General features: G+C 48.2%; 1 protein-coding gene across 4 annotated transcripts in view; it reads right to left on the reverse strand.

Annotated features, from left to right (window-relative positions):
- The window catches only part of LOC116949421 (uncharacterized), a 44,832-nt gene extending 42,992 nt beyond the window's left edge, over nt 1-1,840 (reverse strand). Inside the window, exon 1 of one of the 4 annotated variants that reach the window (XM_032966749.2) lies at nt 1,713-1,837. In XM_032966749.2, the coding sequence (XP_032822640.2) occupies nt 1,713-1,772 (60 nt within the window). In that variant the 5' untranslated portion in view covers nt 1,773-1,837. The other 3 variants (XM_076072000.1, XM_076072001.1, XM_076072002.1) reach the window with 3 other exon arrangements.
- Nucleotides 1,841-25,158: the final 23,318 nt, after the last annotated feature.

Genomic DNA, 25,158 nt, shown 5'->3' on the forward strand with positions numbered 1-25,158 from the left:
ACACGCACGTGCATAAAGTACGATAAGACTCTTAGCGACAAATATTATGTACGATTCATAATTTACATATATATTTTCTGGGTCTCGGGAGTGAAATGTGTGTGTGTCGTCCAACCTCCTCCACCCGACACGGCCATACACAAGCCCTGCCGCCACACGTGCCGAGTGTCCTGCGTGACTACGATCTGGGCACAGCGGTCCACACGTGCGCGTGTGTGGGTGGGCGCGCGTTGAGTCACGTAAGCGCCAGCATGCATGGACATGTGTGTGTCGGGTGGAGGAGGGTGTACGACACACAACCTGGCCATACAACATTGCGCATTCTGGACACAAGATATAACTCGCCTGTACATAACATTGATAAAAAACACACACACAACACACACACACGGCATGACACACACACAACAGAAGAGCAACCAAACCTTTAACGCTGCAACAGGGCAGCATTTATCACGCGTGTACTCCATTAAATAACAACAATGACGACAAATAACTTCGACATGAATAAACTTCACGTACGAGACGACTCACCTGTACATAAATCAAGGCAGGGCTCTCTCAATTCACTTCGGAAAGAGCTTCGAGACGACGTTTGTCTCAAGTGTGAACCCGAGACGCGTTCATTCTGTGACCGTTCTTGCTTTGTGACTCAGAGCTATGCCAACTACTCCCGATCTTAAACTTTGCTTCGCTTCCGTCTCGTCTTGCCGTTCGTCTGTTTCACCTCCCCTGTACGGCGTGTCTCTGTCTGTCCAGCGTGTCTCTGTCTGTCTAGCGTGTCCTTGTCTGTTTAGCGTGTCTCTGTCTGTCCAGCGTGTCCCTGTCTGTCCAGCGTGTCCCTGTCTGTCTAGCGTGTCTCTGTCTGTCCAGCGTGTCTCTGTCTGTCTAGCGTGTCCCTGTCTGTCCAGCGTGTCCCTGTCTGTCCAGCGTGTCTCTGTCTGTCTAGCGTGTCCCTGTCTGTCCAGCGTGTCCCTGTCTGTCTAGCGTGTCTCTGTCTGTCTAGCGTGTCTCTGTCTGTCTAGCGTGTCTCTGTCTGTCCAGCGTGTCCCTGTCTGTCCAGCGTGTCCCTGTCTGTCTAGCGTGTCCCTGTCTGTTTAGCGTGTCCCTGTCTGTCTAGCGTGTCTCTGTCTGTCCAGCGTGTCCCTGTCTGTCCAGCGTGTCCCTGTCTGTCCAGCGTGTCCCTGTCTGTCCAGCGTGTCCCTGTCTGTCCAGCGTGTCCCTGTCTGTTTAGCGTGTCCCTGTCTGTCTAGCGTGTCTCTGTCTGTCCAGCGTGTCCCTGTCTGTCCAGCGTGTCTCTGTCTGTCCAGCGTGTCTCTGTCTGTCTAGCGTGTCTCTGTCTGTCCAGCGTGTCCCTGTCTGTCTAGCGTGTCTCTGTCTGTCCAGCGTGTCTCTGTCTGTCCAGCGTGTCTCTGTCTCTCCAGCGTGTCCCCCACGCCCCCCCACCCCCCGTGTGCCTCCTCTGGGTGTGCTGCTGCTGCTGCTGCTCCCACCCAGCCCGACTCCGCCACACTCGGGGTTTGTGCACCCCGTCCGCCTTAACAGGAGCTCGCTAACAACACTTGCCCCCACCGGCTTCGTGTTGGCAAGCTGCTGCTGCTGCTGTTGATGATACTGGAGTTGAAGAGCCGCAGTGGAGGGGAGCCGTAGCAGCAGCAGCAGCAACCTCGCTAATTCTCTGCGACTCTCGCCCCCCCCACTGCACAACTCACGGCGCTGAGGCTGCGGCTGGGGGGGCATCGTCGTCGTGGTCGGGGCTCGCCCGAGTCCATTCCCCTCTCGAGACCCAGCCCGGCCACTGCCGTCACATCCGGAGCACCGCGCGTGTGTGTACACGTGTGTGTACACGTGGGCGTGTGTGTACACGTGTGTATGTGTGTGTGTGTACATGTGGGCATGTGTGTGTGTGCACGTGTGTGCTTAGTCAGAGATCAATTGATGTGTACACGTGTTTGTGTGTACACGTGTGTATGTGTGTGTACACGTGGGCATGTGTGTACACGTGTGTGTATGTGTACACGTGTGTGTGTACACGTGTGTGTACACGTGGGCATGTGTGTGTACACGTGTGTATACACGTGTGTATGTGTGTGTACACGTGTGTGTACACGTGTGTGTACACGTGGGCGTGTGTGTACACGTGTGTATGTGTGTGTGTGTACACGTGGGCATGTGTGTGTGCACGTGTGTGCTTAGTCAGAGATCAATTGATGTGTACACGTGTTTGTGTGTACACGTGTGTATGTGTGTGTACACGTGGGCATGTGTGTACACGTGTGTGTATGTGTACACGTGTGTGTGCACACGTGTGTGTACACGTGGGCATGTGTGTGTACACGTGTGTATACACGTGTGTATGTGTGTGTACACGTGTGTGTACACGTGAGCGTGTGTGTACACGTGTGTATGTGTGTGTACACGTGGGCATGTGTGTGTGCACGTGTGTATGTGTGTGTACACGTGGGCATGTGTGTGTACACGTGTGTATGTGTACACGTGTGTGTGTGTACACGTGGGCATGTGTGTGTACACGTGTGTATACACGTGTGTATGTGTGTGTACACGTTTGTGTACACGTGTGTATGTGTGTGTACACGTGTGTGTGTACACGTGTGTGTACACGTGTGTGTGTGTACGTGTGTATGTGTATACGTGTGTGTGTACACGTGTGTGTACACGTGAGCATGTGTGTGTACACGTGTGTATGTGTGTGTGCACGTGGGCATGTGTGTGTGTACTCGTGTGTATGTGTACACGTGGGTGTGTGTGTACACGTGGGCGTGTGTGGGGTGCGGTAATGTAGCGGTCAGCGCTATGCTGCGTTACGAACTCAATTCCAGCTCACGGCCAACACCAGTGACGATTACCTGAACCGGTCCTGGGCCTCCCCAAGTTCGACTCAGCCTAAAATGAGTACCCCGTGTTTAATCATCGCCACTGGGGAGACAAAGACGGCCGGGCGTGGTGCTGGCCACCCACCCCGCCGTGTGTCGTGCCGGGCTTCATAGGTGCTCGCTAACAGCGCTTGCCCCAACAGTCTGTTAATGCCACACGGGGGTCTTTGTCTTTGTGTGTGTGACCCACTGAGTACACTGTTTATTTTACCCTCTTTCACCAATGCGTACCTTCCTAACCCTTAATGTTACGCCCCACACACCACTGCAAGTGGGAGGCGGTGACTGAGAGCGTCTGTGATGCAACGAGCTGAACGGCTGTGTGCAGGAATGTGTGTGCACTGTACCCATGAACCCTGCACCATCGTCTTGCGCTCCGCACACGCGTGGGATCAATTATCCCGGGCCAGCAAAAAACCACCACGCTCGCAACACACAGCAAGCAGCCATGTGTTGTTGCGGCCGCTCCATCACTGCCTGCCTCGCACATTCATCGCAGAGAAGAAGGGTTATGATAATTAATCGAAAGATCTTTTTTTTGTGTTTCTAAAATGTGAAGGGGCCGCATAATTGTTTTTTTTCTTTCCGAAACACAGGCATCGCAGGGTTACGCACAGAGAAATGCAGTCCGATTTTTTTTTTAAATCAGGTGCCTAATGTGTGTCACATCCTACTTACATGTGACTCACACAAAGACCCCTCCCACCCAACCCCCCATAATATGGCCTTTAACAGACTGTTGGGGCAAGTGCTTAGTAAGATCGGCAGGGCCCACAAGGGTGTGGGTAGCCAGCACCACGCCCGGCCGTCTTTGTGTGTATACACCGCACCGGGTGGCCTCGCGTGCACACATACACATACACACACATACATACACATACACACATACACACACATACACACACATACGTACACACACATACACACATACACACACACATACACACACACATACACACACATACACACATACACACATACACACACATACACACACATACGTACACACACATACACACATACATACACACACATACACACACATACATACACATATATACACACATACATACACACACATACACATTTTTTCATTTATTTTTCATTTATTTTGGTCTAGCCCTGTGAGCCATTCGGCTCTTGAATCGGGTGCAACCACAACAAACAAAAAACAAAAACACGAACAAGAAAACATCTTAAAGTGACTATGTGACTGTGCAAACAGAAAATCCATGAAAAAAACAGCAAAATATTCCTGAAAAAAGCACCGTACACCAACGCTGTGTGCAAAAAATCCCAGTGGGATGCAAGTCAAACAACAACAACCACAATAAAACTTAGATTAAGGCCATCAGTCTAACTCCGTACTACAACAAAACAAACATGTCCAAACCAAAAAACTTTTCGAAATGGCCAAAAAATAAAGCCATAATTGCAACGTAACAGTGATCATAGGGACTGTGACCGAATTTTTACAATACACTCCATAAATAACATGTAATACCAAATCCTAGAGCCATAGCTGGCTGCATGAGTTACTCAACAACAACAGAAGCATCAGTCGGAGTATCAATTTTTTTTTCAATCAGCACGCTAAATCAAAATACAGATAATACTTTGCAGCGTCATCCGGAGCGAATATTTTATTTTATTTTACGCCAATTAATAGCAGTGGCAGCTAGGGGTGTACAACTCCTCTAGAGCAGTTTTGAGAGAAGATCTCATTGGTAGCGATTCAAGTTGCAGTTTATTGGCAATAGCATTCCAGACCCTGGGGGCATCAATAGCAAAGGCCCTTCCTCCAGTTTGTATACGGCAATAGGGAATGTGAAGCTGGTAAATGAGCGAAGACCTGAGGTCAAATTTGTTCTTTGAAACAGAGAGGAGATCCAGCAGGTAGTCTGCGGTTTTTTTTGTAAGTACATCGTGAATAAATACATCGTGAATAAATATACCCACCACACGGCGATAGAGCAGAGTTACTTTTGAGAAGTAACTGCAGAAGTAATCCGATTACTGATGCCGTATTCTCAGGATAATCAGACGCACAAACCCGTGCCGGTCCACACACACACGCGCACAGCTACCGGATTATAAGACGCACCGCCAACGTTCCTTTAAAATACAGGGAGGGGTGAAATGTGTGTTTTATTATTAATCGGCGTAATACGGTAGATGTAACAACGCAATCTTACATTGAATAACTGGAATAAAAAAAATAGCCACTGGATGTTTGTGTATGTGCGTAAGGTCCTATTTAAACAAATTCACTTCCCCTCCATCCCTCCCCCATTGGGACGAGTCGAGATACGCCTTTGCTCACATGAACCGAAAACGGATGACACCATCGATTCCTCCTTTGTGAATGTTAGACTTACATTTAAACACAAAACGTAATGCATGAGTAAGTGCACGCTTAGTAAGAGGAATCTGACTACACACGACTGTCACGATACGGGATGCAGATGGTCCTATGAACATTGCAACTTGAGATTAATTTCCGGCCACAAGTTAACATCTGTGGCGAGTGATATTTGAACCGGTTTTGGGCCCCCTTTTCACCAACCGGCCCCACACTGAGTGGCATCGTGAAGTAGGGTCAAACAACCCCCACGATATGACTGGCAGTGGACTGACAAAATGACTGCAAATTATTTGCATTTTGATCTAAGTGCGATTGTTGGACGGCCATTATGTTGCAGTATAGTTATTGGTGCGTCGGCAATTTAAGCAAAAGGACGATCTTTATTTTACGGAACGAACAGCATGAATGAGAACAGTCGAATCTCGATTCAATTTGGCAGCTTTGTTGTTTCTCTGGAGACGAGGCCCCCCCACGATTATTTATGAATTTTTGTCGTGTAGTTTTTGCCACAAACCACAAGGACGTTAACGTCGAGTTTTGCCAACTTTGTAGAGGGGGCTTCAAACGTTGCAGCCTGCGTGTAAGGCCCATAACATGCCTTAAAAACTGTTTGTAAAACAAAAAAAAATATTTTCTCTTCTTATAGTTACGTAACTACTGGCCCACAATTAAACGATACTATGGGGGGGGGGGGGGGGGAGTTTTGCTGGCTGACTTTCTGCCTGGATTCCTGCCTGGCTGGATGGTGCGCGAGTAATTGGGCGCGAAAAGCAAACGTTACATCACCGTCACTTAATGGCACTTTTGGTTTAACAAAACGCATACGTGATGTCACTTCCTCGAACATTATGCTATAGCATCAACTCGAAATTATATTTTCTTCAGACCATCGTAAATGTCGGATCTAGGCCCAATTATCTCGATGTTTCAGCTTAATCCGAAAACGGTCATCACATCCGTCGTGAGCGACATTTCACGAAGAACTTGCTAGCCAAACTTCTACCGCATAAAAGCGTGGCCAAATGCTCACAAAGATTTTGCTATGCGCGGTAAAAATGTGGGCGCGTGTGTGTGATTCAGAGATTTGTTGTGATTGGGTGCAGGGCTAGAAGGGAAGGGGGGTGGCTGAGGAGGCAATGGTGCAAGTGAAAGGTGCCGAGGGGAACACAGTCGGTAAGAATGTCTCTTGTCACCCCACGTCATATATGATTGATGCAGCGAATTGACGGATTGCCAGGGCTGTCCGTGTTTACTTTAATGGAGACAGCTGTGACTGCCTGAACGTCTGTCTTTATGAATGAATGAATGAGACCCAACAGCTTGTTAAAGCTTCCAGAGGCGCGTTGACTCTGTGTGTAGTCCCTGGTGTATAAAACGCACGAACGTTGCAAGCTGTTGCTTTCAGAATGCGAGCATTAGGTTTGACGCCATGGTTGATTTAGCTATCAATGGCGGAGGATAATAGCGTGTCTTATTTGGTTAGTCGTATCCTGCAAATTGGTGGCAAAATGTTTTATGAAGTTACAGAGGGGAGATTGCTCGGCATAAAAATTGTCAGTTATTTCTTAAATATATTGTCACTACGTAAACATGATGAATATTGTCGTACGAGTATAAGCAGTACTTATATGGTCGCATAAGTAGATACATTCATTATCTGTCTCTCTCTCTGTCCTTCCTTCTCTGTGTGCACAGTCTCGTTTCGATCTTTCTCACTCCTTGCACCCTACCACTCGAATAAACTTCCCCCGTACATTAAGCAGCACTGCCCATAGACTCAACATTGCCCATAGACTCAATATTGCCCATAGACTCAACACTGCCCATAGACTCAACACTGCCCATAGTTCAACACTGCCCATAGACTCAACACTGCCCATAGACTCAACACTGCACATAGACTCAACACTGCCCATAGACTCAACACTGCCCTTAGACTCAACACTGCCCATAGACTCAACACTGCACCTAGACTCAACACTGCCCATAGACTCAACACTGCCCATAGACTCAACACTGCCCATAGACTCAACACTGCCCATAGACTCAACACTGCACATAGACTCAACACTGCCCATAGACTCAACACTGCCCTTAGACTCAACACTGCCCATAGACGCAACACTGCACATAGACTCAACACTGCCCATAGACTCAACACTGCCCATAGACTCAACACTGCCCATAGACTCAACACTGCCCATAGACTCAACACTGCCCATAGACTCAACACTGCCCATAGACTCAACATTGCCCATAGACTCAACACTGCCCATAGACTCAACACTGCCCATAGATTCAACACTGTCCATAGACTCAACACTGCCCATAGACTCAACACTGCCCATAGACTCAACACTGCCCACAGACTCAACACTGCCCATAGACTCAACACTGCCCATAGACTCAACACTGCCCATAGACTCAACACTGCCCATAGACTCAACACTGCCCATAGACTCAACACTGCCCATAGATTCAACACTGCCCATGGACTCAACACTGCCCATGGACTCAACACTGCCCATAGACTCAACACTGCCCATAGACTCAACACTGCCCATAGACTCAACAATGCCCATAGACTCAACACTGTACATAGACTCTACACTGCCCATAGACTCAACACTGCCCAAAGACTCAACACTGTCCATAGGCTCAACACTGCCCATAGACTCAACACTGCCCATAGACTCAACACTGCCCATAGATTCAACACTGCCCATAGACTCAACACTGCCCATAGACTCAACACTGCCCATAGACTCAACACTGCCCATAGACTCAACACTGCCCATAGACTCAACACTGCCCATAGACTCAACACTGCCCATAGACTCAACACTGCACATAGACTCAACACTGCCCATAGACTCAACACTGCCCATAGACTCAACACTGCCCATAGACTCAACACTGCCCATAGACTCAACACTGCCCATAGACTCAACACTGCCCATAGACTCAACACTGCCCATAGACTCAACACTGCCCATAGACTCAACACTGCCCATAGACTCAACACTGCACATAGACTCAACACTGCCCATAGACTCAACACTGCCTATAGACTCAACACTGCCCATAGACTCAACACTGCCCATAGACTCAACACTGCCCATAGACTCAACACTGCCCATGGACTCAACACTGCCCATGGACTCAACACTGCACATAGACTCAACACTGTCCATAGACTCAACACTGCCCATAGACTCAACACTGCCCATAGACTCAACACTGCCCATAGACTCAACACTGCCCATAGACTCAACACTGCCCATAGACTCAACACTGCCCATAGACTCAACAATGTACATAGACTCAACACTGCCCATAGACTCAACACTGCCCATAGACTCAACACTGCCCATAGACTCAACACTGCCCATTGACTCAACACTGCCCATAGACTCAACACTGCCCATAGACTCAACACTGCCCATAGCCTCAACACTGCCCATAGACTCAACACTGCCCATAGACTCAACACTGCACATAGACTCAACACTGCCCATAGACTCAACACTGCCCATAGACTCAACACTGCCCATAGACTCAACACTGCCCATAGACTCAACACTGCCCATAGACTCAACACTGCCCATGGACTCAACACTGCCCATGGACTCAACACTGCCCATAGACTCAACACTGTCCATAGACTCAACACTGCCCATAGACTCAACACTGCCCATAGACTCAACACTGCCCATAGACTCAACACTGCCCATAGACTCAACACTGCCCATAGACTCAATACTGCCCTTAGACTCAACACTGCCCATAGACTCAACACTGCACATAGACTCAACACTGCCCATAGACTCAACACTGCCCATAGACTCAACACGGCCCATAGACTCAACACTGCCTATAGACTCAACACTGCACATAGACTCAACACTGCCCATAGACTCAACACTGCCCTTAGACTCAACACTGCCCATAGACTCAACACTGCACATAGACTCAACACTGCCCATAGACTCAACACTGCCCATAGACTCAACACTGCCCATAGACTCAACACTGCCCATAGACTCAACACTGCCCATAGACTCAACACTGCCCATAGACTCAACACTGCCCATAGACTCAACACTGCCCATAGACTCAACACTGCCCATAGACTCAACACTGCCCATAGACTCAACACTGCCCATAGACTCAACACTGCCCATAGACTCAACACTGCACATAGACTCAACACTGCCCATAGACTCAACACTGCCCATAGACTCAACACTGCCCATAGACTCAACACTGCCCATAGACTCAACACTGCCCATAGACTCAACACTGCCCATGGACTCAACACTGCCCATGGACTCAACACTGTCCACAGACTCAACACTGCCCATAGACTCAACACTGCACCATAGACTCAACACTGCCCATAGACTCAACACTGCCCATAGACTCAACACTGCCCATAGACTCAACACTGCCCATAGACTCAACATTGCCCATAGACTCAACACTGCCCCTAGACTCAACACTGCCCATAGATTCAACACTGTCCATAGACTCAACACTGCCCATAGACTCAACACTGCCCATAGACTCAACACTGCCCATGGACTCAACACTGCCCATGGACTCAACACTGCCCATAGACTCAACACTGCCCATAGACTCAACACTGCCCATAGACTCAACACTGCCCATAGACTCAACACTGCCCATAGACTCAACACTGCCCATAGACTCAACACTGCCCATAGACTCAACACTGCCCATAGACTCAACACTGCCCATAGATTCAACACTGCCCATAGACTCAACACTGCCCATAGACTCAACACTGCCCATAGACTCAACACTGCCCATAGACTCAACACTGCCCATAGACTCAACACTGCCCATAGACTCAACACTGCCCATAGATTCAACACTGTCCATAGACTCAACACTGCCCATAGACTCAACACTGCCCATAGACTCAACACTGCCCACAGACTCAACACTGCCCATAGACTCAACACTGCCCATGGACTCAACACTGCCCATAGACTCAACACTGCCCATAGACTCAACATTGCCCATAGACTCAACACTGCCCATAGACTCAACACTGCCCATAGATTCAACACTGTCCATAGACTCAACACTGCCCATAGACTCAACACTGCCCATAGACTCAACACTGCCCATAGACTCAACACTGCCCATAGACTCAACACTGCCCATAGACTCAACACTGCCCATAGACTCAACACTGCCCATAGACTCAACACTGCACATAGACTCAACACTGCCCATAGACTCAACACTGCACATAGACTCAACACTGCCCATAGACTCAACACTGCCCATAGACTGAACACTGCCCTTAGACTCAACACTGCCCATAGACTCAACACTGCACATAGACTCAACACTGCCCATAGACTCAACACTGCCCATAGGCTCAACGCTGCCCATAGACTCAACACTGCCCATAGACTCAACACTGCCCATAGATTCAACACTGCCCATAGACTCAACACTGCCCATAGACTCAACACTGCCCATAGACTCAACACTGCCCATAGACTCAACACTGCACATAGACTAAACACTGCCCATAGACTCAACACTGCCCATAGACTCAACACTGCCCATAGACTCAACACTGCCCATAGACTCAACACTGCCCATAGACTCAACACTGCCCATAGACTCAACACTGCCCATAGACTCAACACTGCCCATAGACTCAACCCTGCCCATAGACTCAACACTGCCCATAGACTCAACACTGCCCATGGACTCAACACTGCCCATGGACTCAACACTGCACATAGACTCAACACTGCCCATAGACTCAACACTGCCCATAGACTCAACACTGCCCATGGACTCAACACTGCCCATGGACTCAACACTGCCCATAGACTCAACACTGCCCATAGACTCAACACTGCCCATAGACTCAACACTGCCCATAGACTCAACACTGCCAATAGACTCAACACTGCCAATAGACTCAACACTGCCCATAGACTCAACACTGCCCATAGACTCAACACTGCCCATAGACTCAACACTGCACATAGACTCAACACTGCACATAGACTCAAAACTGCCCATAGACTCAACACTGCCCATAGACTCAACACTGCCCATAGACTCAACACTGCCCATAGACTCAACACTGCCCATAGATTCAACACTGCCCATAGACTCAACACTGCCCATAGATTCAACACTGCCCATGGACTCAACACTGCCCATGGACTCAACACTGCCCATAGACTCAACACTGCCCATAGACTCAACACTGCCCATAGGCTCAACGCTGCCCATAGACTCAACACTGCCCATAGACTCAACACTGCCCATAGATTCAACACTGCCCATAGACTCAACACTGCCCATAGACTCAACACTGCCCATAGACTCAACACTGCCCATAGACTCAACACTGCACATAGACTAAACACTGCCCATAGACTCAACACTGCCCATAGACTCAACACTGCCCATAGACTCAACACTGCCCATAGACTCAACACTGCCCATAGACTCAACACTGCCCATAGACTCAACACTGCCCATAGACTCAACACTGCCCATAGACTCAACCCTGCCCATAGACTCAACACTGCCCATAGACTCAACACTGCCCATGGACTCAACACTGCCCATGGACTCAACACTGCACATAGACTCAACACTGCCCATAGACTCAACACTGCCCATAGACTCAACACTGCCCATGGACTCAACACTGCCCATGGACTCAACACTGCCCATAGACTCAACACTGCCCATAGACTCAACACTGCCCATAGACTCAACACTGCCCATAGACTCAACACTGCCAATAGACTCAACACTGCCAATAGACTCAACACTGCCCATAGACTCAACACTGCCCATAGACTCAACACTGCCCATAGACTCAACACTGCACATAGACTCAACACTGCACATAGACTCAAAACTGCCCATAGACTCAACACTGCCCATAGACTCAACACTGCCCATAGACTCAACACTGCCCATAGACTCAACACTGCCCATAGATTCAACACTGCCCATAGACTCAACACTGCCCATAGATTCAACACTGCCCATGGACTCAACACTGCCCATGGACTCAACACTGCCCATAGACTCAACACTGCCCATAGACTCAACACTGCCCATAGACTCAACACTGCCCATAGACTCAACACTGTACATAGACTCAACACTGCCCATAGACTCAACACTGCCCATGGACTCAACACTGCCCATGCACTCAACACTGCCCATAGACTCAACACTGCACATAGACTCAACACTGCCCATAGATTCAACACTGCCCATAGACTCAACACTGCCCATAGACTGAACACTGCCCATGGACTCAACACTGCCCATGCACTCAACACTGCCCATAGACTCAACACTGCACATAGACTCAACACTTCCCATAGATTCAACACTGCCCATAGACTCAACACTGCCCATAGACTCAACACTGCCCATAGACTCAACACTGCACATAGACTCACCACTGCCCATAGACTTAACACTGCCCATAGACTTAACACTGCCCATAGACTCAACACTGCCCATAGACTTAACACTGCCCATAGACTCAACACTGCCCATAGACTTAACACTGCCCATAGACTCAACACTGCACATAGACTCAACATTGCCCACTGTACATTGAGCAGCACCCCTCCTTAACTTCCTTCCGTTCCTCTCTCAAAGCCTTGCCTCGTCTCCATCGCCCATTCCCTTCCTCTCCCACTCGCCCCTCCACTCCGTCCCGTCCCTCCCCTGTAGCCCTTTCGTGACCCCGTGTGCCCTCTGCCACGGTCACTCATTCCTCGACCCTTGCACGCTCTTGCTATCTAAATCGCTCCAGTTGTTGTCACGCTTTTAAACGTTGTTATAAGATCGCGATGAGATTAGGCGCTCTATAAATGTAACGAAGGATAACATAAAAACACACACACACACACCTACAGCGTACACATACATACAGTACAAGGGCACACACACACACAATGCTGAGACAGGTAAATATACACACATATCCCACTACAGCGATACAGACTCTTGTGGCACGTGATGTTAGTTAATAAAGTCAGCACGATACGTGTATATGGACCATGCAAGTATATAATAATAATATTAAATCTACTGCTGGATAATAGCCTCGACTCGCTGTGTCAGTCATGGGGGTTGTTTGACCTTACTTCACCATTATGGTTTAGTGTGGGTTGAGGAAGAGCGGGTTCGGTCCAGAACCAGTTTCAATATCCTCATCGCTGCTGGTAGCTGTGGCTGGGAATCAAACTCAGGTCTCCTGGTTCTTAGCGTAGTGCCTTAACCAATGCACCACTGCTCCATCCAGAAAATGCATAAACAGCATGGTACATAGAGATACAAAATAAAATTACATACATTGAAGTACAACAGCGAAATATTACAAATCAAGAGTGTAAAACATACAAACAGCGCAACATAATACAACTCCCGATATATACGTTTCCATGGACGACTTTACACATCCAGAAAAAAAGTCGTCAACACAAAAGGTAACTCCGTTTTCGTTTGCCCTTCTCGTCCTAGCCCCGCACCTCCGATCAGCCCGGTCGGCTACGTACGGTGCGAAAGAAGTGCAACATCCACGCATGCGTACTAACATTCTCCACATCGGATCACAGGGCCAGGGATGCCGCTGCGTGCGTCTCTCCCCCTCTCTGCGCGCTCCAATCGCGCCGTGAAGCAGTGGAGGAGGCAGGACGAAGCCCCACAGCCGCCGGGTCCCCCCGCAGAGACAACACATCTGGCCAACGTACGCGTACGGTCCGCTGTTGTCAATCCACTGCTGGATAAGGACCTCCCAACAGCCTGCAGATATTTTACCATCCTGCACCATGCTATCCAGCGCGGGGGAGTGCACACCGATGCTCGGCTATGCCGGACTGCCTCTATACTCTTCCCACAGTGCCTGTAGCACCTGTTCTCTGTACATGGTGGGCATCCATTGGAGGGCGCCGTGGTGGCGAGATGTTAACGCCCTCGCGTAGTGTGCAGGGGGTCGTGGGGATCGATCCCAACCCTGACGCCTCTGCATATTTGGAGTTTGAGTGTTATCCTCACGTGATGATAAGCTACATCGTTGAGCTATCATTTGTGGTCAGGTCGCTTCTGATAAAGAGCTGTATGGTTCAGTGGGCCCTGCCTGCTAAAATAAACAAAAACAGTTCATCGTTGTATACTAGTTTATAGTTTTTAGCAATACAATCCTGGCTGAACCCTCCTTATCTTCTGAGATCTGACGAGATCGCGATCATCTGGGTGATTTTAGCCGGACGGCGGTGGTGCACGCTTGTGGAGGCCGCTAGGGGTTGGTGGATCACCGCACAAATGTTATGAAACTCCCTTCATGTGGGCGTCGAGGTCGCCATACCCCAGTGATGAGGAGGCGCCAATAATTTCCCAAACTCTGCAGTTCTCTATATATTAAGGTGTTATCAGCCAATTGACGAGTGTTTACATGTGAACGGAAACCAGGGCACCTGGGGAAAACACGCATGCAAGAGGGAAACACTCTATCCCACACAGAGGGAGAAGGTGGAGTCAACATGTTTGCTGTATTGCCTTCTCCTGGCCAGCCAGAGGATGACAAACGCGACGCCGACAGGGAGGAAGTTACACAACATCTGTGCCGGTGGCCCACCTACCCTCCGCGGTGCTGGATTGCGGGCAGCCACGTGCACAGCCATCCACCACCCGGCTAATGTTATACAGCCATTGTTTCAGAAGGCGCTGTACTGCGGAGAGTAATCGGTGGGCCGGCCACTCTCAAGTAAACATGGCACGGCATTTGGCATGCCAGCGTCGTCGTACTTAAAATGATCCACACCACTTCATGAAGTTGAGTATAAAAACGTTGATTGCCGAACAATAAAGTCCCGTTGTATAAAAGAGGCCCTTTAAAGACGATTGAAACTGATTGCAGAGTTGAGAACAAGGCCTGTGATGGGCTGGAGACAGGGCCCGTTCACGTGACACCATGCAACCTCCTCTGCGGTCAAATTTCATATTTTGACAAAAATGGCACAAACACGACATCGCCATGTCAATTTTCCACTATTTTTGGTAACAAGGAAATCTGCAAGTGTTTCGACAAAATTCGGGATTAAAAGACACGTCTGTCAGATTTTGAATTGGGGCCCCCATAGGGCTTAACTTCTTAAAGTGTCAACATGACGTGACGTGTCGTGTTCATGCGTTGAGACGTTGCCTTGCACGTTAACGCAGTAACATCATGGAGGTGAAGCTGAAGCTTTGCTGTTGCTTGTCCATGCCATCGCTGGCCGAAGGGCCTCGGCTAAGAAGAGCTCAAGAGATACTCTCTAGAGGGCATTTGGCCTACTCTTCCACAATAGCCAATGAGTATAAAGTATTTTGTTTGTGCAGTCATTGGTAAGGCGACGATTTTGTGATGGTTATTTTTTGTGAAATTCACGGAAAGGTCACACCCCCCCACCACCACCGCCCCCACATATGGCATTTAAGAAAAGTAATAAAGGAAAACGCACAGCGTTTCTTTTGTGGGACTCTGCATGTCTCCTTATGTGTTTATCTACGTGTCCCTGTGTGTCATCTACGTCTCTGTGCATGTCTATCCCCGTGTCCCTGTGTGTGTTTATCCCCGTGTCCCTGTCTGTGTCTATCCTCGTGTGTCCGTGTGTGTTAACCCTGTGTCTCTGTGTGTGTCTTATCCCCGTGTCTCTGTGTGTGTCTTATCCCCGTGTATCTGTGTCTATCCCCGAGTCTCTGTGTGTGTCTTATCCCCGTGTATCTTTGTGTGTCTATCCCCGTGTCTCTGTGTGTGTCTTATCCCCGTGTATCTTTGTGTGTCTAACCCCGTGTCTCTGTGTGTGTCATCTCCGTGTATCACTCTCTGTATCTACGAGGGCCAATTTCTCATGGTTACCAGGGCCAGTTTCCCACCTCCCCATCCCAAATCGCCTCCTCGTCTTCCACTGTGTTTCTACAGAGTCATTCCCAACATTTCTCAATGGGCATTGTTCACACAAAAGTGATTTCCGTTAACGCACCTCACCTCAGTGACAACATACACGATATTCATTTGCGTTGTTGTGGAGAATATAAATAACAAAATACATAAGCCGATGTCTTTTAAAAATATGTCTCTCCACATAGAATAAATGAATAAAATTATTATATACACAACCCCATCGGCCGAACAGCCAACTGGCAGTGCTTGATGTCAGTCAGCAGCATTGATTCAGTGCAAGCAAATAGTGAAACTGGCTTCCACAAACGGTGTCTCATCAGCAGAGTCGACCTCGCTTTCATGAATTTCTGGTGCACTACTGGATGAAACTGCGTGTATAAAAAAAATACTTGATATATTTTGATATGGAGAGACATATATGGAGACATTGCTCGATCTATACGTGAGATCCGGTTTTAATCACGAGCCTCGATTAAAACCCGAGACAGTGGCAATGCCAGCCGGGCAGGGGCGGAGCCACAGGGGGGGAAAGTCGGTAATCGGGATAACCGGATATCTGGCTGCTGCAAAATGCTGCAGGCTGCCACCTTGTGCTGCCCTGCAGGCTGCCACCTTGTGCTGCCACCTTGTGCTGCCGTGCAGGCTGCCACCTTGTGCTGCCCTGCAGGCTGCCACCTCGTGCTGCCCTGCAGGCTGCCACCTCGTGCTGCCCTGCTGGCTGCCACCTTGTGCTGCTCTGCAGGCTGCCACCTCGTGCTGCCACCTTGTGCTGCCCTGCAGGCTGCCACCTTGTGTGCTGCCCTGCAGGCTGCCACCTCGTGCTGCCCTGCAGGCTGCCACCTTGTGCTGCCACCTTGTGCTGCCCTGCAGGCTGCTACCTTGTGCTGCCCTGCAGGCTGCCACCTTGTGCTGCCACCTTGTGCTGCCCTGCAGGCTGCCACCTCGTGCTGCCCTGCAGGCTGCCACCTTGTGCTGCCCTGCAGGCTGCTTGAGCGGCAGCCTTTCGAACTTATCGAACTTATTAGCCACATCAGCGGCTCCGACCTATTAATAAACTCCGCGTTCAAATCCAATAAAATTTGTTTTATACATTTGTGGCGCCCATTGGAAACCATTACACTGGATATCTCAGAATATTGAAGTCAGCCCCCCCAAAGTCAAAATCCTGGCTCTGGCCCTGCAGCCGAGCTCACCCGCCCATACTGGACATCTGTGTGAAAGAGCTTTATAGCTCATCGGATTCCTCCTGCAGTCTAAATGCATATTGTAATTATCTCATCATAGCTCTTGAGCCATTGAGCCGCCTCTTAAAACTCATTTCATTTTGCCATTAATTGTGCCAAACCGGCTAGTACGGTATATCTGCAAACAGAGGCTTTTACTTCAATGCACTGGACTTAATCAATTTGTATTAAACATTAATGAGTACTCAGAGGGTAGTTACTTCCATATATCTCGCTGAGGTAAAGCACAGCAGACAAATATTATTGCGATGTGATCTATAACTTGTTGAAACGTAGCAGAGAAGCAGCATTTAGGTATAAAATGGTAATTAAATAGGCAGCTTCCTCACTACAAGTACTTTGCGTTTCATAATTTATCACTGCGCCATTAGAATTTCTCACCCGTTCACAATTTATACATATTAGATATTTAAAAAGCAGAAATAAGCTATTAACATGAATTACAGTGTGCACAGCCTAAGAGAAGGCGCGATAATAGCAGGCATCATCCAGATAACGTATGCCTTGGGCATAAATACTGTACGGTTCATTTAAAATAAACTGAGACCCATGGCTATGCAACACTAACTGCAGTTTAAACTCGAAAGAAATTATAATGGTGCAATGCACACAGATACATTTCAAAATTATGTATGGGAGATTAATTCTAACCCCAAAAAAATCATAATCTCGCATCACTTTTCTTTTGCACTTCTTTTCCGATATGCTGAGAATTCATTGCAATTTATAAGTTGAAGGGTGAGGCATTGCATTAGTCCATTAGCATATATATTAATAACATGCGAAGATAGACTGCGCTATTAAGAACGTGTAAGAATGTATACGCGGTAATATATGGGAAGAAGATCCTTGGGTAAGCAACACGGCGTTCGTAAGCGCGTGCCATGCCGCATGCCACATGCAATTGTGAATTTGAGCGTTTAACAGAGCGAGCAAGCAAGCGAGCAACTGCAGTAGAACAAAAATGGCCCCGGTGCTCTGCATTGCTATCGTTGCTACTAAGGGATTATTAATAATGAAGAGAGATAGGATCTCATTTGTCATGAGTGGATGGTGGCAGCTTGTTTGAAAATAGTGGGAGATAATCCACCCCCCTCCTCCTCCTTCCCCCCAAAGATACAGACCGAGGAGGACGGAACGATTGCCTAATAGAGTTGAGTGGAGAGGAAAGAATGCGTGTGTATATTTCCCTATAATGTGATGCAGATTAAATGAGATGTAGGTCAGACCCTTCAAAGTAAAACTTGCACATCAGTGCATTGGGTGGGCGTATCTGTTGTATGAGTACATAACATGCATGTTGGCATGCACGTTCTGCGTACACATTACACATACTGTACGCACATCATCCATCTATCCGAGTAGACTGTTGGGGAATGTGATTTCAGCAATCATTCGCAAATGAAGTCGAGGACTGCACAGCACACTAAGACTGCGTTCAGTTTGTTGGCTTTCCCCCGCACCTCCGATTAGCACGGTTGGCTACGTACGGTGCGAAAGAAGTTCAACATACACACGTACTCGGTGTGGCCAGCATCACAACCAATCAACGAACGGTGTCACCTCAGTGCTGGTGTTTGCACACCTGCGTCAGGTAGTCATTTAAGGCTGGGTTGACCCAGGGGAGGCCCAAGACAGTGCTTTTAAAGTGGAACACGCGGTAGACTCTCGCGACCAATATTATCCACAATAGATGTTTCTGGGTTAGATCACGTAAATATAAATGTGTCGTTAAACCCGCCGCCACCCGACACAGCCAATTAGTAAGGTTTGTCGCATAAACAGAACGTGTCAATTCGTCACTAGTACAGCGCACCGGAGTGCTGGAGAGTTAATCCACAACATCTACAATTCGAGTACGACGTTTCGCCAGTATAATTACAAACTAGCATCATCAGGTCTCGTGCAGATTTGTGTAGAAATCCTCACTATTTTAGTCTTAAACATTGTCGAGGGATAAATGCGATGTCGTCACTTGTGAGCCAAACAATCTCGATTATCTTAACCGTTTCCGGGGTATCCTCGCCACTGCAGCTGTCACGATGTTCAGCCTCATCGCGATTCAATGATTAATGATCGTGACCTGCGGCTCGCGGTCCAATCCTGCGATCGGTGTTTTTCATTTTGTCGGATGTGGTGAATGGAGCGGCCTCTAGTGGCTTCAACGGGTCATGTGATTCCGTTACGAATGACAGACGCGCGTTGAACCTTGTGGATTCTTACATACGCAATTCGAAACCTGCTCTAGTGAGCTTAAGAATCGATGCTAATCGATGATATTCATTTAAGGCAAATACAAAGATGCCCCATAGAGCATTTAACGGATTATTTGGACATGAGCTGTTAGTGAGCACCTATTAAGAGCGGGTTAAGGGGGTCATGTGGTCAGCACCAGTTCATGACGTATCTGGTTTGTAGTATTCTAATTACTCGTCTTCATCTGTCGCTCAGCGTAATTAAAATATGCATATACATACTTCCTTGAATATCTTAAAATGTTGTTCCATTTTCTCGGTCAATGTCGTTGCGGTATTTTTGATCATCATTTATAATTTTGCCTCATGCACTGATTGAAAAGTATCCCTCGTGCCGATATTTACACATCGCATCAGGTACTCATTTGAGGCTGAGTCGACCTAGGGGAGGCCCAGGACCGGTTTAGATAATCGTCACCGGTGTTGACCGTGAGCGGGAATCGAAGCTAGGTCGCCGGGTTCGTAGCGCAACGCGCTCACCGCTGCACCACTGCTGCCCAAATCACTACCCCAAAACTCTCTCCACACACACACACATATATTATACATCCATGATAACAAGACACATCCATACATACATTCATAACACATGCATACACGATGCCGTTCACAAGTGACACGCGTTTGACTCTGCACACAAGATCCTTGCTGTTCAGGTGCCAGGCACCGTGTTGACACTCCAGGGAGTGTTTGTCACATCATTGAGACATCAGCACGCGGCAATGCAACATTTATCAGCGCCCCTGCCGCGGGAGGCGGGGGAGTGTCGTTACCGCCGTGGAGACGACCCCGCCCGTCCGCCCGCCCGACTCCTCCACAGAGACGGATCATCGTCGGGTCCACGTGGCGCAAAGACGCGCGCGTGTTCCTGTGGCCACGTGGTGGCAACGGCAGCACAGTTGGGTCAGGTGGCAAGGAGCACAACGGCCACGCTCTTTGCCAGTGAGCCCAGGGGCATTGTCGCTGAATTGGTGGATAATTATGGGCGCGTTTAGAGACATTGATGCCGCTGATGTGCGTTTGACGCACGCACCGATATTTGTGGATGGATGTGAAACGGGGAGGTGCTGAATTAGAATCGCTGTCAACGTTGTAGTGCAGTCGAACGTACAGGGGGAAACATCTCCGTCGTTGGAATTTCATATTCCTGTGCCAGTGTCTCAAATGTTTAGGCAACCACTTGACATCCGACAATTCGGTGAGACTACTCACCAGTGCCGGATTAAGCTAGTGCGGGCCCTGTAGCATATGTTATAAAGGGGCCCTAAAAACACACAAATAATTAAACGCACATTCTTTATTTGCATAGTAAAGTAATTTCATTTTTTCATTTGCTATACAGTCATATAATACCACAAATCGCTAACCTTAAACACCCAGTCGTTCATAAAAGTCGAAGGCAGTCTAGTACTATAGTAATAGAGCAAGTGCAGAATGACTGAATCGGAATTGATAGCTTGAAAGCATTTAGCGCGGGGCCCTTGAAATTGCGGGGCCCGTAGCATATGTAGCTACTTTTGCTGCTCGGATAATCCGGCACTGGTACGCACGTGTATCGACCACGCTGCAGTGGTGTGACGGTGAGCACAATGGCCTTGCAACCTGGGGTAAAGTGTGGTTACCTTCCGGTATTAGAAAGCAACTTGAGTTATATGCACCTGTAAATCTAAATTTAATTACTACTATAATGAGCCAGGAATGTCTGTGTGTGTGTAACGCGCTTGACGTCACTCCACATGCCGCACCCCCCCCTCCCCATCATTAATATTCATGAGCGGGTGGATTTTTACACTCACGCAGAAGGTCGAGCGGAATTTTTTTTTCGCAAATTCGCTTCAAGTTTGACGTTTCTTTATTGAAAGTGAATCTAATAAATAATTCTACGCAGCAACAAAGTGGATTTGGTATCTTTATTTATTTCTTCAGCACTTGAGACAAAAGGTAAGTTTAATTTATGCTTCTACATTATGGTAATATAGACATTTCTCGGTGATTTTTCCAGATCGAATTCCAATTTATACGAGTAGCTACGGGTCACCGGGTGCGGTGTGTAAACATCGCCACTGGGGAGACAAAAGCAGCCGCGCGTGGTTCTGGCCACACCGACCCCTCGTGGTTAGCGCACTGCGCTCTGAACCCGGTGACGTGACTTCGATTCCAAACCATGGCCAACACGAGTGGCGAGTGATGTCCAAACCGTTCATGGGCCTCCCCGAGACCGACTCAGCATGAAGTGAGTACCTGGCGTGATGCGGGACTGTTAGGAATGGAAAGACAAACACGGCCATCGCCAATCCTTCGTGCGCCGTTCCGGCCCTTAATGTGTGCCTGCTAACAGCACCTGTGGCGGGCCCTAGGGGGCAGTGCAGCAGAATCCATTCGACGTTAAGTCCTCGCTTAACGCGTGGAGTTCACACAACGCGTTTTCGCTAATAACGCCGTAGTTCGACTATTCGGGAACACTTGTCGCACAAGGCGCCCGTTCTAAGGCGGTTTCTTAGCGTGCATCGACGACAAACTACTTTCTTTAGCTGCGTGGCCGAGCGGAATTGCGCACGTAACAAATGTACTACATTAGTATTATTACATGAGGACCGGCAGTTCCGAATTTGAACGCGAAGCTGCGTCTCTGTATCTGTGTGTTTGGTAGGAATTTTAAATCTCGACTTTAAACATTTTGTTACATGCAAATTCACTTTGCACTGCTGAATAGAGAGAGAGAGAGAGCGCGCAAGCGAGCGAGTGGTGATCACGAGCATTTTGAACCGGAGGAAAATTGCTTCCTGCATTTTTAATGAGTTTACTCATTGGACCGGATTGGTTGCAGTGTGTTTATGAAATAGATCTCAATTCTAAGTGCTTGTCTCTAGCCGTGGTGTTAGAGATGCCATTGGCCCAGCGGTGGCGCAGTTCCCGCTTGTTGTAGAGGTTCACGGTTCATTCTAGATTTGAAGTTTTCGTGACTGCAAGGATCCATACTCTTTGGTTCTTTCGGTAAAGTCACGTAGCTCTCTACAGTAATTTTGCTGTGCTTTTCACAGCTGATGAAGGAAGCTTGTGTTGCCTCCGAAACGTCGTGATTTAATTTAGTTGTTTTCATTTTTTTGTTTAATTAAATTTATTTATTTTACTTAAGTTTTACCGACGTGACTTCACCGAAAGAACCAACGAGTATAGGGGCACGGTTCGATTCCAACTTCCTCGCCTGGTAGACAGGAGGTCGTGGGTTCAATCCCGACACTAATGCCTGCTGTGTATTTGGAGTTTGCATGTCTCTTTCCCCGTGGTCGCGTGGATTTTTCTCTGGGTCCTCTTGTGTTATTCCCTCCACAATTTACAATCAACACGCGTTTAGAATATCTGTCTGCTATACATTTCCACGTGATAAGCCACTTCGTTGAGCTATCATTTGCGATAGCCAGGTCGCTTCTGTAAAGGCGCTATATAGCTCAGTGGGCCTTACCTGGTAACATCAACATTCCGAATGAACACCGCGGTTCTAATTTACCATAAACACGCTGCTCGACGTCTGCTTCACAGCGGACGTTAAAGAGCCCCTGACGTCGTACGCAAGAGTTAACGCCACCGCGTGGCCGTCAAGAGTCCAGATGTGGCGAATTTGAAAATGACACCGCAAATGTTTAAATTGTGCATCATTGCTGTGCGCATGAAAAAAAAAACGTCGCTCCCTGCTCACAGATTCCTCGGGTCGCTCTTGAAAACGAGACGCTATCCTGGTTTCTTGAGTTCTCATCTGGATAACTAAAACAAACCTCAAACTTGCGTTCATTGTTGCTAAGTGTACACAATTTACTGGTTCCTCTAAAGTTAGTTCCTGCGGAAGGCAGCACAGCGAGGAGATTTTCGAATTACATTTTTTGCAGAATTATATGGTTTTTTCAGTTTATTTATTTTGGAAGAGCCCTGTGAGCCATTCGGCTCTTGAATCGGGTGCAACCACAACAAACAAAAAAACAAAAACAGGAACAAGAAAAACATCTTAAAGTGACTATGTGACTGTGCAAACAGAAAATCCATGAAAAAAAACAGCAAAATATTCCTGAAAAAAGCACCGTACACCAACGCTGTGTGCAAAAAATCCCAGTGGGATGCAAGTCAAACAACAACAACCACAAGAAAACTGAGATTAAGGCCGTCAGTCTAACTCCGTACTACAACAAAACAAACATGTCCAAACCAAAAAACGTTTTCGAAATCATCAAAAAATAAAGCCATAATTGCAACGTAACAGTGATCATAGGGACACAGTTTAGTTTTATTTGATTTATTTTGGTATAGCCCTGTGAGCCATTCGGCTCTTGATGTAAAAATCTAAAATGAGCAGGCAAACATTTTCTGCTGAGTAGACCTAGAGGGATCCCCAGCATAAGGTTCAGATAGCACTTGCTACTCATGTCCACGGCTATGAATCCAAGGAGATGAATATGTCCATGACTGTGAATCGTTCATGATGTATTTTTCCTTCTATGCAAAAGGCAGCTTGGTGCAAGCGTTGTTAATGAGCATCTATTAAGAAGAGTGGCACAAGGTACTGTGTGGCCAACATTTACTTGACAGTGGAATGTTTAACCAGCACACCAGGTAATCATTTAAGGCCGAGTAAAAATAGGGGAGGCCCAGAACACGTTCAGTTACCATTAGCCATTGATATGATCGATATGCGGGAAGCGAGACCCAGGTGGTCAAGAAGAAATAACGGTACGTTGACTGCTGCACGCAAAGTATAATCCATGGGCAAATGTTGTTAGCAAGCATCGCGGATTGTAGTGTAATACGCAAACCAATGCACCACCACTCCCTATAGACACACAAAAAAGACAAAGAGCTCCCATATAGCCTGAACAGACTGTCGGGGCAAGTGCTGTTATCGGGTACCAACGAAGGCCGTCACGGCGCACGAGGGGGGGGGGGGGGGGGTGGCCAGCACCACGTCAGGCCGCCCGGTGCTTACACATCGCACCAGGTACTCATCATTTGAGGCCAAGTCGACCTACACACACGTGGATACTGACACAAACGTCCACAGTGGAGCTGCATCGGGCTGATGACGAAAAGTCATATGAGTGAGCACCTATCAGACCAATAAACAAAAGGCAAAGATATATTATTTAGCATTATCGGATGTTGGGTCATACGCTGTTAGCAAGCACTTATCAAGGCTGCCACACTACGCAAGGGAGTGGACACACGCACGCGCACACAACAACAACAACCGACATTCGCCGCGATGTGGCGGTGACGTCACCACGACGCTTGTGCCAGGCCATGTGCACCTTGAGGCCACGTGAAGTGTCGAACGCCCGCGGGCAGGAGGTCACGGGGCAGACCCAAATGCCACGGGTCGACTGACTAAGATGACTGAGATGACTGGCTGATGCACCACCTGTGCCCCCTACTG

The sequence above is a fragment of the Petromyzon marinus genome, chromosome 36 (genome assembly GCF_048934315.1).
Source record: "Petromyzon marinus isolate PM22_M1 ecotype Great Lakes invasive population chromosome 36, UKy_Petmar_22M1.pri1.0, whole genome shotgun sequence".
Lineage (NCBI taxonomy): Eukaryota > Metazoa > Chordata > Hyperoartia > Petromyzontiformes > Petromyzontidae > Petromyzon > Petromyzon marinus.